This window comes from Mus caroli, chromosome 6 (assembly GCF_900094665.2).
Source record: "Mus caroli chromosome 6, CAROLI_EIJ_v1.1, whole genome shotgun sequence".
NCBI lineage: Eukaryota > Metazoa > Chordata > Mammalia > Rodentia > Muridae > Mus > Mus caroli.
The window spans coordinates 95,560,473-95,576,716 of NC_034575.1; the positions used below are offsets into that span (position 1 = coordinate 95,560,473).

General features: G+C 46.3%; 1 protein-coding gene across 5 annotated transcripts in view; it reads right to left on the minus strand.

The window, feature by feature from the left end:
• The window catches only part of Eif4e3 (eukaryotic translation initiation factor 4E family member 3), a 142,368-nt gene that overhangs the window by 92,710 nt on the left and 33,414 nt on the right, over nucleotides 1–16,244 (minus strand). For all 5 annotated transcript variants that reach the window (XR_003836917.1, XM_029478358.1, XM_021165100.2 and 2 more), the window contains one exon: nucleotides 9,106–9,178. Coding sequence is in view for 2 of the 5 variants with exons in the window: in XM_029478358.1 (XP_029334218.1) it covers nucleotides 9,106–9,178 (73 nt within the window). In the remaining 3 variants the exon portion in view is untranslated. The remainder of the gene's footprint in view (nucleotides 1–9,105; nucleotides 9,179–16,244) is intronic.

A 16,244-nucleotide genomic window follows, 5' to 3' on the forward strand; every position in this document is an offset into this window, starting at 1 on the left:
ACACACACAAGCATATATAAATACACCCAGCTGAATTAACTGCAGAGATAGTAATAATGCACTGAAAGACGATCAAAGCCATATATATAAAGTATATGTGGTAGACTTATTAGTGGGGAATCTACTTCAGCACTTCAGGAGCCTTCTACTTAAATGGTAATTTTTGGCAATCTCAAAATTAGCATGGTGTGATAGTAGATCCTCTCACAGGCTTGTGTCCCTGTGGAGGGCTGATGCTCTCTGTCCATGCAAACTGTCAGATCTCTGCAACACCCCAGCTTCTGTCTGTGCTGCTGCTATGAGTAGGCAGAGCTGGAACTTCATCCCCCAAGTCCCTTTTTTAAACTACTAACCTATTTTCTTTGATGATGATACTATGTAGTTTTTTGCATGTCTTTTTCCAGTCTTAGAAGTCACAGACAAGACACGTGTAGAGTCACAGAAGGAGGGACACCTGTTGACAATGTCTTCCAACCAATCAGATGTCCTTTTCTCCACTTACTTTGGTGATGCACATAACTCCAGCCCAAGACTCTTGCTATGACATGGCAATGGTCTCTGCAGAATCCATGAACAAAACGATCCAGAAAGAAAAAGTCCCTTCTCAGAGAAGGCTGGAAGGATGCTGCTAACTGCAACCTCAGCTCTGAAGGGCAACAGTTCCAAAGCTCCTCCCATGGCCTCTCTGCCAGGCTCCTCCAGTTCTGACCTTTCGCCTAGCATTTGAAGTACTTAGAGAACACACACACAGCATGCATTTCTTTTTATCTCAGAAATGAGAAGAGGCCAGAGGACTCTGTTAGGGGTTGTAGCCTTGAAAGAACAAAAACAAGAACAACCCTGAGCTTGTTTACTTTGGTGAATCTGGCAGGAAGAAGGCAGACCATCACAGTGCAACATCCAGCTGAACTTGGAATTATCATTGCACGTGTCTGTGCCTGAACACAGAATGAGAGCAAAAGTTCCAAGTATGCCAGCGGGAAGGGACGCACTCAAAAAGCACACGGCACTGAACAGATGTTGCAAACCTCTCTCGTCTGTCAAGTACTTATCTCTACGTCTGGTGTAGAAGGAGCTTCAGGGAGGAACCTAGATCATCCCTTCGGGAGGCAAAGGACTGACCTGGTGCAAACTTGATGATTTGTAATGACTGTCTCCAAAACACCTAAATGTTACTAAAGGTTCAATCTTCTAAGTAGATTTCCAGAGGCACCAGGCTTACAACGAGTCCTCTTTATTAGCCTGTGACAGAGCACTTCAGTACAGCTAAGCACAATGCTTCTTTTTTTGTTGTTTTTGTTTTTGTTTTCTGAGACAGGGTTTTTCTGTATAGCCCTGGCTGTCCTGGAACTCACTTTGTAGACCAGGGTGGCTTCGAACTCAGAAATCCACCTGCCTCTGCCTCCTGAGTGCTGGGATTAAAGGTGTGCGCCACCACTGCCCGGCAGCACAATGCTTCTTAATGATAGATAAATGCTCCCAGTCCTGCAAAGCCTTAACGATCGAGCACCCAAGGGCCAGCAAAGGTCACCACATTGGCACCATCCATTCAGTTAACATTGCTGGGCACCAGTTGTATGCAGTACACTGTGATGTAACTAAGTTAATGTGGAAACACAGCTGTGGTCACAGGGGCCACTCACCGCTTGATAAGTTTTTAGCATCATGGCTCTCCTCCTTAAGGAACTGAGGCAGCCCAGACACTTGACCAGTGACATCTAACACCTGGATTCAAGGCACTGATTTTAGCTGTGCAATGCTGGCACATACCTTTAAACCTAGCGTTTGGGAGGCAGAGTAAGTTGGATTTCTGTGAGTTTGAAGCCAGCATGTTCTACGGAGTGGGTTCCAGAACTGCTAGGGCTACACAGAGAATCCCCCCCCCCCGTCTCAAAACAAAAACAAAACAAACAAAAAGTACTGGTTCTCAAAAAGGTCAAACAGTCATCAGATATCCCACTCCACTCCACCTCTATGTGTGCAGTAGGAGTACCACGCCGCCACCCTCGGGTGAGTCAAAGACAGTACACCGACAGCAACAGGAGATCTACAGAAGGAAGACATGGCTTCCAGTCACCAAATATGGCATTCTACTGGTTGCAGTTAGAGCTATCCTGACAGTTTTCTGCCACAGAAAGCCATTCATTATCAGTAAAGTTCACAAATCCACTCTTCCGTTTCTATCTGAAGTGCTCTGAAGCATGAGAAAGGATAAGTCTTGATAGGTCTTAGAAAGATGCTACATATTGTCAGAAAGGTACATGTGTGTCTTATAAAACAAAAGAAAAATAAAGCCGCCCACAAATGATCCTGGAAAGAAGGAAGTGGGGAAGGCAGGGAAGGCAGCGTAGTGGCAGGCAAGCGGTTGTCAACTTGACCGTGTCTGCAATGAACTAAAATCCAGAAATGGAGGGCATGCCTGTGAAACTTTTGTTTTGTTTTGGTTTTGGATTTTTTTTTTTTGGTTTGGTTTGGTTTGAAGTGGATGTATCCATGTCTAGTCCAGACCACTGAAATGAAAAGACATATATCGTTTGTTTGTTTGTTTGTTTGTTTGTTTTGAGACAGGGTGTGTCTGGTAGCCTTGGCTGTCCTAGAACTCACTCTGTAGACCAGGCTGACTGCAAATTCACATAGATCTGATCGCCTCTGTTTCCCAAGAGCTGGACTAAAGGCAAGCAACATCACTACCCCGAAGCACATCTTTGATCCAGATCTTGAGGCTGGAAGTCACACCTTTAATTGGGGCCATTACGTCTGCTGGCAATCTATATAAGGACACAGAGAAGATAGAAGGTTTCCCTCTTTGCCTGCTTGTCCTTGCCTTGCTAACACATCCACTCCTTTACCCACAGTGAAGCTTGCTTCTTTTGAGATTCCAGCATATACCCAGGCTTGTGGACTGAGCAAGTACTAGATTCTCCGACCTTCAATTTACAGCAGGTCACTGTTGGATTAGCTGGACTGCAGCCTGATGTCAGCTCTATAAATTCCATATGAATATTATATAAGTCCCATTACTCTAGAAAACCCTGACTAACACAGGAGGGAATGAGGAAGAGAAAAATGAAAGGGGGAAACAGAGATGAAGAGAGGGAGGAAGGAGATAGGAGAAGAGAAGGGGAAAGTCAGGAGAGGGAGCAAGGGAGAGAGGAGAAGGAGTGGAGAGGGAGAAGGGAGATGGAAAAAAGAAGGAAGAGAAGAAAAGGAAGAGAGGGAGGAAAGAGGGAATGGTCCTGTTTTCTTCAGTGCTGCAGCACAGGTAGAGCTGTTTCCCAGTGAAGAGCCTCCAGGGCTGCCTACCTTCTGAGTCCCAGGCACTTACAGAGAGAGACTGCTCAGAGCTGAGAGTGTAGCATGCATGGATGTTTTTAACTCACAGCAGAGTCCAGGCTGAAAGCAGAGAGCCGAGGGTTTGCAAATGGTCACACAGCAGACAGAAGACTTTGTTTACTTAGTCTGAGCTGAGGAGAGTGGAGTCTGAACCATAAGAAGGGGGAGGGGGGCAAAGTCTGGGGAACCCCTAAGCAGAACAGTGTATAGCTGTTTCCTGGGTACCGCTCATAAGGCTGAAGTTACTGCTGCAGGTGTAAAGGACAGGAGAAGATAAGACACCAGCAGAGGAGTCAGTGTTCTTTGAAAAATAATTTCTTTTATTGTATGTTTGGCCCAGAGTTTTGCCTATATGTAGATCTGTGTACCATATGACTGCAGAGACCACAGAAGCCAGAAGAGGGCATCAGATTCCCGTGAAACTAGAGTTACAGATGGTTATGAGTTGCCATGTAGGTGTTAGGAATCGAACCCAGGTCCTCTGGAAGAACAGCTAGTGATCTTAACCATGGAGCCATCTTTCCAGCCCCATGGGGGGGGGGCTATTCTTGCTTCAGGGGCTTGCCACAGCTTCAAAGCTCCTTTGGCTCTAGGATGGTAAGTGAAGGTAGGTAACATTCCTAACTCCCAGCCTCTCCTCTGCCCTGTTGGAGAATGAGGTTGGCAGAAAGCCTACGGGCAGTGAGAGCTGAAGCTCGGATGTGTGTGCACCCAGTAGAGGCCATCATGGTCTGAGGAAAGGTGATGGGCAGCTGACATGTGCCAGGTGTGCTTCTACAGTTCACGGGAACAGGAAAAAGGGGCAGAGAGGTGCCCTCAAAAGACTTAACATTGGAAGACTCCAAGTTCTACATTAGAAGTGACTAAATTACTTGTCATTTGTAAACAAAATTTTATTCACTTCTCATCCACACCTCTGCAACACACATAATAGCTTCTAAGTACACAAACAGGACCAGGAGGAAACTGTCTTAATTCTAGCTCGACCTAACTGGGTTGTCACTATAGATATTGGTTTCATTATACTTCATCTCCATCAACCCTGACTTATGAAACCTTTGAGATGGGACAGTTCTTGTTCCTCAGGCTTTGGAAAGAAATCTGACTTAATGACCTTTAATAGCACAACACAATCAGGTGGTCTAACCTCCAGACAGGGGACATGCACTGCTCTTTAGAACAAATAAAAATTATTAAGTGCACGTGTGTGTGTGTGTCCATGTGTGTATGTATATGCACATACGTGTGGTGTGTGTGTGCATGTGTGTGTGTACATGCACATACGTGTGGTGTGTGTGTGCATGTGTGTACATGCACATACATGTGGTGTGTGTGTGCATGTGTGTACATGCACATACGTGTGGTGTGTGTGCATGTGTGTATGTATATGCACATACGTGTGGTGTGTGTGTGCGTGTGTGTGTACATGCACATACGTGTGGTGTGTGTGCACGTGTGTGTGTATGTATATGCACATACGTGTGGTGTGTGTGTGCATGTGTGTGTATGTATATGCATGCACTTATAGAGGTCAGAAGATGTGGTATTTGGTTCTCTCCTCCCATCATGGGGGTTCCTGGTTTGAGCTTATGTAGTCAGGTTAGTTGGCAAAGGCCTTTACCAGCTGAACCATCTCATGGGCCCATACCCTATTGTACTACATAGGATGTTCATAGTTTTTTTTAACTTTAGTGGGATACACACACACACACACATAACACATAAAATTTATAAAGATGTTCTTGTTTTGAAGAATGATGCAGAAATTCCACTTACAGGAAAAAAAACCCAACAAGTTTCTGTTCTTTGAAAATTTTAGTACTAAGTTGTCTATGGGATGCCCTGGATAGAACACAGGAGAGAGAAGATCAGGAGGGCATGAAATGAAGGTGACAGCACAAACTACCGAAGTTTGGTATGGAATTCTGTAAAGGGTTGCTTTAAGAAGTCAACAGACAGCCAATGCTGAGAAATGTGCTACCAGCCAACCCTCCCAGCAATCACACGGCATTGGTAGCTCTTCGTTTTCCCCTAGGGTAGACTGGGCATGCTGAGAAACCATGTTCCATTCTGAACTTCGCTCACTGAGGATGCAGAGACATGAGAGAAATGGGCAAAGTCTATATAAGTCCAAAAAGTGGCAAGCACAATGTGCTGTGGCTACAGCAAATGCTCCCAGCAAGTGCTCCCAGCAGAGGTGGGCATCCTCTGGATGCCTCTCCTGCTCCATCCACCCCACAGGGGAAGTAAAAGAGAGCTGACAAAGAAGCAAAGGAATGTCCAGCCTTAGAGAGTCCACGATCAGCTGTTCCCACTGAAATTCTGGGTCACATGACACCCAGCCCCAGTTCCCCAGCTCATAAAAGAGGATAATTTTCTACTACTCACACCACATGGATGGTTTTTAAATTTCATCAAAACATACATGGGGACCCAAATATAGCTGTCTCTTGTGAGACGATGCCGGGGCCTAGCAAACACAGGAGTGGATGTTCACAGTCAGCTATTGGATGTATCACAGGGCTCCCAATGGAGAAGCTAGAGAAAGTACCTAAGGAGCTAAAGGGATCTGCAACCCTATTGTTGGAACAACATGATGAACTAACCAGTACCCTGGAGCTCTTGTCTCTAGCTGCATATGTATCGAAAGATGGCCTAGTCGGCCATCAATGGAAAGAGAGGCCCATTGGACTTGCAAACTTTATATGCCCCAATATAGGGGAATGCCAGGGCCAAAAGAATGGGAATGGGTGGGTAGGGAAGTGGGGGGCGCTATGGGGGACTTTTGGGATAGTATTGGAAATGTAATTGAGGAAAATATGTAATAAAAATATAAAAAAAAAAAACATACATGGGAAGGGGACTCAGATACCATTGGACAAATGTTTAAATAAACACTGAGGTAGCCGAGTGAATTAACATCAACATGCAGTCAAGGGATAAAGGTGGCAGGAGCAAAGCCTGTCCTCTCACGTGCTCAAAAGCTCTGGCCCCTGCCAGTTTCTTTGGCATTAAGGGACACTCCTGAGATGCTAAAGACAAGCACAGCTGAGTTAACCAAAAGTCACAGGCAAGTCAAATTTGTGTTTATACATAAAAGGTTTGAGGGGTGTCACCCAGGGAGTACCCACTTGACAGGAGTAATTGTGAGTGGTGGCATGTAATATTCTCACATAAAATGTGACTTTGGGGTGTTTGCAACAGCGGCGGGAGGCGACGGGTGATAAAAGGCGAGAGTGCTATCACATCGGCCTCTTACTGTGCCGTGAACTATCCCATCCGCACCTCAGCATGGTAAAATCTCTGCCATGATTATTCTTGCTTTGAAGATCAGTAAATAAGGTATATAGAGATTTTAAAAAGGAAGAGAAGTGTGCACGCTACTCAGTGCGGGCAGTGGCACTCAAACAGTGTGACAGCAAAGGGGCAGACTCCAGGAACCCAGTACCGGCAACACGCTTCGAGGGCTTATAAACACGCGCCCTGCAGAGAGCTACATCCAGACTTACCCCCAGGCAGTCTCACTGGACAGCGCTGTTCTCACATTAGTTGTATAAATAAGGAACTTGAGGGGTTTTACAACCTCTTTTGCATTGTTATCCCCTCTCATCATCTTGAAGGAGGGAGCCCTTTGTAAATCAGCCCTGAAATATTTACAAATCACGGGGAAACCCTGTGTTTATCTATGGGCTGCATATCTGTCTGTGCTTCAGATCAACAAAGATTAAGATCTGGTCATGGACCTATCAAGAACTGAAGTTTTGCCCCTCTGGGAAGGTGCAGCCGCCAATGGATACAGCTTTCTGAGAACAGTGGGCAGAGGTTCAGGAAATCTGTGCACCCATTCACCTCTCAGTCATTCACTTCATCCTTCAGTACAGACTCAGTGAAGAGAGGTCAGATATAGCAGAGTAAGGTACTGTGTGCTTCAACTTGACTCAACTTCAGTCTCCAATGGAAAAACATATACTAGCAGATTAGGAGTGGTGGCTATAACCGGGGGAGGAGAGTCTGATGGGAAGGGGTATGGAGATACGCTGGTAAGGGCACGTGCATCTAAACTTGGACAAGGACTCCTGCTAATTATACCTCGGTACAATGGAGAAAAGTGTCTCCTGTGGGTCAGCCCAGGGCCTTTAAATTGGTCCCTAAGGATCCTAACAATACACGCCTTAAAGATCAAGCCCTGCTGTGTGTACCTTGACCTTGCTGGGGTGGAGAGATCACCCTCTAGCCTCTGTCCTGGGATCCCACACCCCATTCAGAGGTTCTCACTGTCGCAAAAGAGTGGAGAAAGGAGGAATCTCTTAAAATCCCAGTAGGGTTGAAGAGCTCCCTCAGGCCAGACTTAAAATCAAGTGCTCTGAGGTTAAGTGGCTCCTGGGAAAGAGTTGTAAAAGTCTACAAATTCACCAAACAGCAGCCAAGGGGAAGCTCCTCCAACACTGAGGGGTCTGACTCCGGGGGCAGCAGCTCTTGTGCTGGCCCACAAGGTTGCAGTCAGCGCTGAATGATAACCTTAGAGCAACAGTTAGTTTGCTTGTCATAGGCTTATGTCACATTCCCAAGAAGACAAGAAATGGCCTGTGGTTGGGACTGTCCTTACGTCGTTTTACTGTGTTCACAGGGGCTACTCATGGTACTTACCACCCAGGCTCCTTGCCTGTGTAAGTATGAAAGTGCAATTTGTTAAGCCCATGTAGGAAGCAGAATATGTGCTAGTGCCTACAGGATGCCTAATAGATTTAGAGCCACAAAAAGAAAAATATTTATAACCTGTGCCTTGTAGAAGACCCAGGACATATAGCCAGTGTGGCTTTGATGCAGCCTCAAAAGCCTTGTACCTGTAGCTAGGAAGGATACCAGGGGAGAGAAACTTGGTAGAGTTTGCTGGGGAAGAAATGGGGAATGGGATGAATAAAGTAAATCATGTTTTGGAAACTGTCTGGGGGGAGTGGCTTAGCCAATAAATTATATACTTTATAAAGGTCAGATCTCCAGCACTGGTATTTAAAAGGCAGGTGTAGTAGTAGGTCACCTCTGCTCCCACAAATGGTGAACTGGGGGTGGGGTGGGGATGGGAAACAAGTGGATCCCTGCCTGGTTGCCTAGCCTACTAGGCAAGTTCTGGGCTAGTGAGAGACCCTGTGCTTGAGGAATGATACATAAAGTTAGACTCTGACTTTCACATTTGCACATGCACGCATGCTCATGCACAAACACGCAAAGACACACATCTGCATCCCACACAGGGAGGGAAAGAGGAAGGAAGGGAAGGAGGGAGAAGAGGAAGAAGGAGGGAAACAGACACACACACAGAGACAGAGACAAGAGAATTCAAACAGAACTACAGACTTGTTGGGTGGGGGCAGGGGTGTCTCTTGAACATCAAATATCCTGTCAAATCCATGGTCATACTCAGTCTTCATGGTGACCCATGGAGGTGGATGTCACTGTTGCACCAGTTATACAGAAACTCAAAGGGACAGAGAAGCAGAATGTGGTTGACACATGTCTTTAAAACCTTCACTATCAGCTCTGCACTCCTCTTGCCTCCCCTGCAGATCAATGAAAGATTTTGCTGATGAAGTTTCAGCTAGGGCCAGAGAAAGCCTGCCTCTGGGGTAGATGGATGAATAGTTGCTATGGAGATGGACCTACGCAACGACTCCAGGGCAGAGCCCTGAGCAAGGACTGTCCAAGCAATAGAAAGTCGGGTGATGATGTCTACTGTATCCCTCCCTGGCCCAGGATGCCCCTTCCCACTCTTACCTGCACTGTTTGTACCGTGTAGATTTTCTTCAGATTCGAGGCACACTCGGCTGCTGTGGCACCAGGGCGTGATCTGTCATCAGGAAAATAAATAACAAAGAAGCAAACAAATTCAGTCAGTGATTGTAAGCTATCCCACAATGTAACTGTGTGGGTTTTGATCACGGGTAGGTCCAGAGCCTCAGAAAGGGAGATCTAGAGATAGATGGTAGCTAGAATTTAAATCCTTTTTCCTAAGGGCATGTATTTGCTTCTCCTAATGGGCAGAAATATGTATTCTGTGGATTTCATAGATAAGAAAGGTAAAGTACGCAAGAAAGGTACTGGAAGCTTTTTTTTTTTTAACATAGTAAAAAAACACCATGAGAATATTTTACTAACATGTAGGTGCTGTTCAGGACTTCAGATTAGAAACTGTCTGCTTTGCCATTGGCAATTTGAGTGCAAACCTCTCTCTCCTCTGTGGGATCCACTTAAAACCCCCATAACACCCATGTGGTAAATACCCATGCTCCCCATGGAAGCAGAGGATCATTCAGCTATTTTAGAGACCACTATTAAGAGTCAGCCTTGGTTTCCCCCCTAAATTTCTTGCCTTAATACTTTCGGTGGCTTCCCCTGAGCTCTTGTAAATTGTATGGGCAGAATACATTAATCTCTACTTTCTATATGTTCCACTAGATGGCAACACACTACAGGTTTATTCTCTGGGGGAAAAAAATATCGCACTTTGACTGGCTTTCCAAGTACAGTTCCTGGGATGGGCTGTGCGGATCAATAGGTGTTTGTTCAGATAGGTTGTTCAGGTATTCAGAGCCCCCACCCCCACCCCATCAGCACTACTGTGTCTCCTCCTTCCCGCCTACTTAGCAGTCTGTGCTCACAGGCACTGTGGTCCTTGTCAGTAGCAGGTTTAATGACACTTCACCACACAAGCAATGCTCAGAGGCCCATGTCTGGCTGTGGGCGAGGAATCAAGGACTTGCTAAGAAGGGAAGCACCCTGGTCTCAGCAGATGCACTGGGATCTAGAATGTATGAAAAAGCACCCTTCACCAGCCACTGACTGCAATGACCCTGAGAGTCCCAGAGGTTATCATAGGGGAACACTTTCTGGTGAGTTGTTTTCTACCACACCCTAAAGATGCAGAGAAAACCCCAAACCATCTCTGAAGCCGAGGCAATGAGACAGCCGAGGCCCTGGGGACAGGATTCCACCACCCGCTTTCTGGAACCACGGACCAATGAAAACATCAGAGCTGGGGAGATGGCTCAGTGGGGGAAGGGCTTGCTTGGTAAGCAGAGGACCAGCGTTCAGACCCTCGCTTGGCATCCATGGGAGAGCCAGGGTCAGTGACAGACATCTATAACCCCAGTGCTGGAGGAGGGGAGACAGATGGATGCCAGGAGCTTGCTGGTCAGTCATCTTGCTGAAATGGCAAACCTCAGGTTCAGTGAGAGACCACCCTGATTCACACTAAGGTGGAAAACAATAGAGCGAGATACACAATATCTACCTCTGGCCTTCACGCGTGGACTTGCACCTTGGCATACACATTCATCCATCACACACACATACACAAATCAAAATATCAAAAATATTTGGAATACAGCTCTCTTGTTTAGAGGTCAGTAAGGACGCAAGTATGGACTAGTCCGAGGGCAAAGATGTCTTGTCACCCACTAGGCAGGTAAGTTCTGATAAATAAGTCATGGTTTTATATCTATTTCCTAGCTGTTTGCAAATTTTATGGCCTTCATGTTTCAAAAGCAAAAGCACAACCACAGATGTGACATCCGTGCCAGCTATTACGTATCTAAGCCGACCCGAGGAACACATAGGGACCAACAGCAGCTGCCTGGACCCACAGAAACCCACCAGGCAACCCCGAGGTCTGGACTGTGGCTGCCTAAGCCCTCTACTTGGACACAGGTAAATACGCTATCTAAAGCAAGTTAGTGCACTTGTAGATTATTAAAGTCATTAAAAAGGAAGACAAAAAGTACTTCTCCCTGTCTCTGTTTATTTGACACGGACTGTTTGGAAGTCTGTTGCTTTTACGTGGCACTCGACTGGCACTTAATCCAACTAATTCCTCTTTCTTCGTACAATCGAGCCGACTGCTCCACCACGTACTCCGAGCAAATATATTCCTGGATCCTACAAGCTCTGGAGATAGGACTCCACCCCTAACTGCACTCAGGAAGCGGGCAGGCCAGAGCCTAAGGTAGGAGATGAATTTTGCAGCTTTTTAATCTGTAGAATAAAATTATATATTTGAAGTTTTCACTGATTTTTAAAGCTACTCTTCAATTCAGGATGCCTTAGAGTACGTGTTTAGTGTGTTCACTCGGGACATTATCATCGCGAATTACACAAACCCAACTTTCAGGTGGTGGTTCCCATCTAACTTTCAAAAGTGACTAAGGAGCGCTTGGTCTCCAAGGCTTTTTTTAAGGGTCCTGATTCTAGTTTGATTTTGTGACATTCTGGGGTACGAGACAAATGTACAAAGTCACTTAAGGTCTCTGTTTCAGTGTCCAAGTGTTTGAAGATGCTGGGTCTCCAGAGCTCAGGAGGAGCATCTGGAAGGAGGTAACTAAGCTACACTCACCAGTGGAAGACAGCGGGGTCTGGCAGCCAGTGTGAGGAGCAGGGCTCCAGCTGCTGTTGAGTAACAAGAGTCCTGCAGGGGCCCCTGTAGCCTGCGTGGTACTTGTGACCATTTTACACTGAGCACACTGGGGCTCAGAGAGGCATGGCAACATTCCCAGGGGGAATAAAAAACACTTAACAAAACCAGATGCTGTGCCTGTGATGGTCTCTCCTTATCCCACACTGCAGAGCCACCCAGTCAAGTCTCAGCGATTACTAAACCTGGTCTCACATAAACTAAGCATGTGTGCCACAACTGAGCTCACCCAGTTCCACATTTTCATTTCTGTAATGTGCACATGTGTGTTCGGGTGTGTACCAGGACATCTCTCTACCATCATTTGGAAGACAGGGTCTCTCACTAAACCTGCAACTCACCAACTGACTGGGCTGTCTGATCTGTAAGTACCTGGGACCCTCCTGAGTCCTGCAGTGCTGCTCTGGGATTGCAGGCATGCTCACCACACCTGGCTCTTTACGGAGGGCTGGGACCAGCACTGAGTCTCCATGCTTGCACAACAAGCACTTCTCTACAGCCGACACTTGTATTCCTAAAGATACAAAACCACCACCAAAAAACCCCACCTTTTCTAATTGTATGTGATGTGTGTGTTTGTGCCGGTATATGTATGTGAGTGTGTCCATGTGTGTCCATGTGTGCCTGTGTGCTATGTTCATTCATATATGCATACCTGGAGGCCAGAAGCTGGTGTCAAGTATCTTCCTCTATAACTGCCCACTTTTAAATTTATTTATTTTTCAGAAACAGGGCCTTTAATATCTTTCACTGAACCTGGAGTTTGCTGTTAGGGACACAGTAGCTCTGCAGTAGATCTCCAGGGTTCTCCTGTCACAGTTCCCCACTTCGGGGGCTGGGGGTGGGGTTATAAGCACACCAAGTATGGCTGCCACACAGGTTGAGGATCCAGTCTTCATGCTTGCACAGCCACTGAGCCATCACCCCAGCCCCATTCACTGCCACTTCTGCAGGAAACAATACGGTAGAATCTTGGTGTGTTCTCAACAAGGCTACCACTTTAGCTTAATCTTATTATTAATTCAAGAGCGAGTCTGTGGGGATTAGAAGACATGGTTTAAATAGTCTTTCCAATGAAGCAGGGTAGGGAAAGTCCTCACAACACCGGACAGGAACATGCTTGGCCACAGCCAGCCTCTGATAGGCTAACAGCATCAAGGCTAGGAAGGAAGTGACAGGCTCCGCAGAAACTCGCCATGGTAGTTAGAATGAGAAACAACCCGTCTGACGTACCTAAGTGGCAACACTGCTTCGGGGGAGATTATGGACTCTTTAGGAAGTGGAGCCTTGCTGGATAGAAATAAGTCACTAGGGTGGGCTATGGAGGCTTACAGCCTCCTTCCTCTTTCTGTTCTCTGTTCCCTGTGTGCAGATGAAATGTGATCAGCCAGCTTCTTACTCCTGCTGCCATGCCATGTCTTTCCCTGCCACAATGGAGTGTGAAATCCATAGTTCTCAGGAGCCCGAAGCAAAAGTAAGCCCTTTCTCCCCCAGGTTACATCAGGTCATGGCGCTTGATCCCAGGGACCGCAAAGTAGACAGTTTCCCAGTTACTTCCTGAAAGAGGTTGATTCTGATTTCTGAGGGCTCATCTAGTTGCTGGGTGGTTTTATAAACATCTGTCTTGCAGACCAGTATAGCAATGTTGTCAGGTCTGTGTTGGGTTGGCTGGTCAGTGCAGGTTTGGTATTCTATACACCAAACTTGATTTGGTAGTCACTAAAACATACTGCTATGTCTCAACCTGATCCTGAACTTCAGGTTTCCTAACAAGCAAGATTGGGACACAGCCACAGAGCCCATTTTAGAAGGGCAAACAAGCCAAGGTTTTCAAGTGGCCTGCCTTGTAAACAGGCCAGTGTGCACTGGATTTGCTGATTAAAGTTACTGGTGTACTGTGATGTTTTTTCTTCATTACTGAGGGTTAAACACAGACCTCACACACACTAGGCAACTTGGCTACCTCCTTAACACTTAATTCAGTATTTTGAGACAGGGTCTCATTATGTTGTCCATGCTGGCCTTGAACTTGAAACCCTTCTGCCTCAGCCTCCTGAGTAGTTGGGACTATAGGTCTGTGGCTGCTTTCTAAGAAGGCAATGCAGACCGAGTAAGGCTGCTGCCACATAAGTGACTGAAAGGCAAAGATATAGAATAGATTTGAAACAAGAGACAGTGTTACTAAAACCATTTATGCAACATATATATGTTTATTTATTGTATATTTTTACTTTATCAATACCAGAGATCTCATCTTCTATAGAGACGACTAGTCAGAGCCCTCTGTCTGCAGACCTGGATGCCACTGGAATGGCAGTGACCCAGATGATCAAAGGCAAATATTGGAAGGCATTTTGTGTTGCTGCGAATAGCAGGTGAACCTCCATAACGCTCCACATTACAGAAACTTCTACAAAACAAAATCCATAGTGTGGAGAGCTCCGGTATAGACATGAAAGAGCCTTGGAGGATTTATCATTTATCACACTACAAACATTCATTTCTACCTCTTTTGGAGTTGAGGACACAGTGATGACGACTCTAGGCAAAGCCCTTGGAGAATATGTTCTACACATGACATCTCTGCTTTCTGGATCGCATCCCCCACCCCACCCCCAGTCTCCCTGGCTCCCTGGGTTCCTGGAGGCAAAGAAACAAAGCTTGGAACTGATTTGTTTTGCCTGAAAAGAAGAGATGGGAAAGAAAGGTGACAAGAGAGCACACATGCCACTGTGACCACTCCCAGAGGACCACAGATGTGAGCCATTCTGCAACCTAAGATCAGGCCTGTCTTCTGCTTCTCTCTTCCCTGCATACATGACCCTCCCTGCAACATAGTGTCCTGGAGCTGAGAACACAGCAGTGGAGAGATAAATGCCCCTGGTGGGCCAGAGTCTAGATTTCGAATTGTTCTAGCCTAGTCTACCCTCTACTTATTAACGTTATAATGTAATCTCAACCTCCTTTTTTTGAGTAGGTATTAGCTCTGATTCTCAAAGCATTTCTGCCAGGCTGATAACATAACCTACCCTTACCTGGATTCTGCCACCTCTGCAGGTGTCATTGCCTTCCTGTTTCCCAGGACTACTGTCCATCTCTTGATAAAATCATTGTCAGCATGGTGACCCACAGAGCAGATATTATGGCAAATCCCTCCCTCCTGCTCCTATATTACCTGCTTGTTACACATTCTCCCTCTTCTGCTACACTGTGTGAGACTCTGAGACACAGAGGCAGGCAAGGCACCAGTGCCTAGCAATGCACGTAGTATGGCTGCGGAGGAGGAACATTCTAGATCAATGCTGAGGGGTCGGCCTAGGAGGAAGCCAGCCCACCCAACAAAGGCCACTGAGGGACAGGAGCAGGAAAGATATGGAGACTAATTACTCTCTGTAACCAATCCCTGCCAAGACAAGCCCAGTTCTGCCACCAGCCTTCCCCTCTGCTTCCCCTCTCTAGAAACAGCCTTATCTATTGCTTTGCGGCCTGGACACATGAGCCAATGCTGGTAGATGTTTCTCTTACACAGTGCATCTAAATGCATCTGACTGCAGACAGACAGACAGACACAGATAAGAAAGCCCTCGGTATGGACACACTAGCCAAAACCAGAAAAGCACACAAACAGCTGAGAGCTGTTTGTGTTCACCTACAGAGAGGATGCCCACTAGGCTCTCCCAGCTGTAGGCTGCAGCCTTGGTGAAGGCTGTCTCTGAATAAATTTAGTTAATTACGGATCCATCCGTTAATGCAGAAGGGATCTGGGCCCTGGCAAATCAATGCCTAAGGTGACAACATTGGAGAGCTGTTGATGTCATTTAGGACTGAATTCTAAGCTCCTTCTTTAGATTGTGTCTTTAACTTAACAGGATAATACAGAATGGATCCTAAGATTCTCTTTTTAAAATTGGTGAGAAATTCTCATTTGGAGAGTCAGGAGGATGCTGGGAATCTAATAATACTAGACCAACTATTCTACTCAAACCATTTCCAGGCACCACGTGAGTACAAAATTTTAATATTTACAAACCACATTTACCCATTAAAACAGATCCCCGAGACACTTCACAAGAACACTCTCTCTCCACTGACTTCTCAAATGTCTGAGGGAGGGCACGTTGCCCTCTTTGTTTTAGGAGATCCTGTGGGCTAGTGACTGAAGCAATTACATGCTTTCTGCACGTGTGCATGCCATGTTCTACCTCCACTTGGCAGATAAGATCACTAAAGCTGGGTTGGTACAGGAACTCACTAACTGACACACAGTTGGCAGTGGCAGAGCTGAGACGTGCCACAGTTGGCTGACATCTTTTGTCAGGGGTGGCCCTTGAAGGAACCCATCCCACATGCACACAGATCCAAACGCCACACCTTGCAATCTTCAACCTGGACATTCCAGGTGAACATTCTCCATGCGGTGCACCTTTAAAGACATGGCCACCGCAGG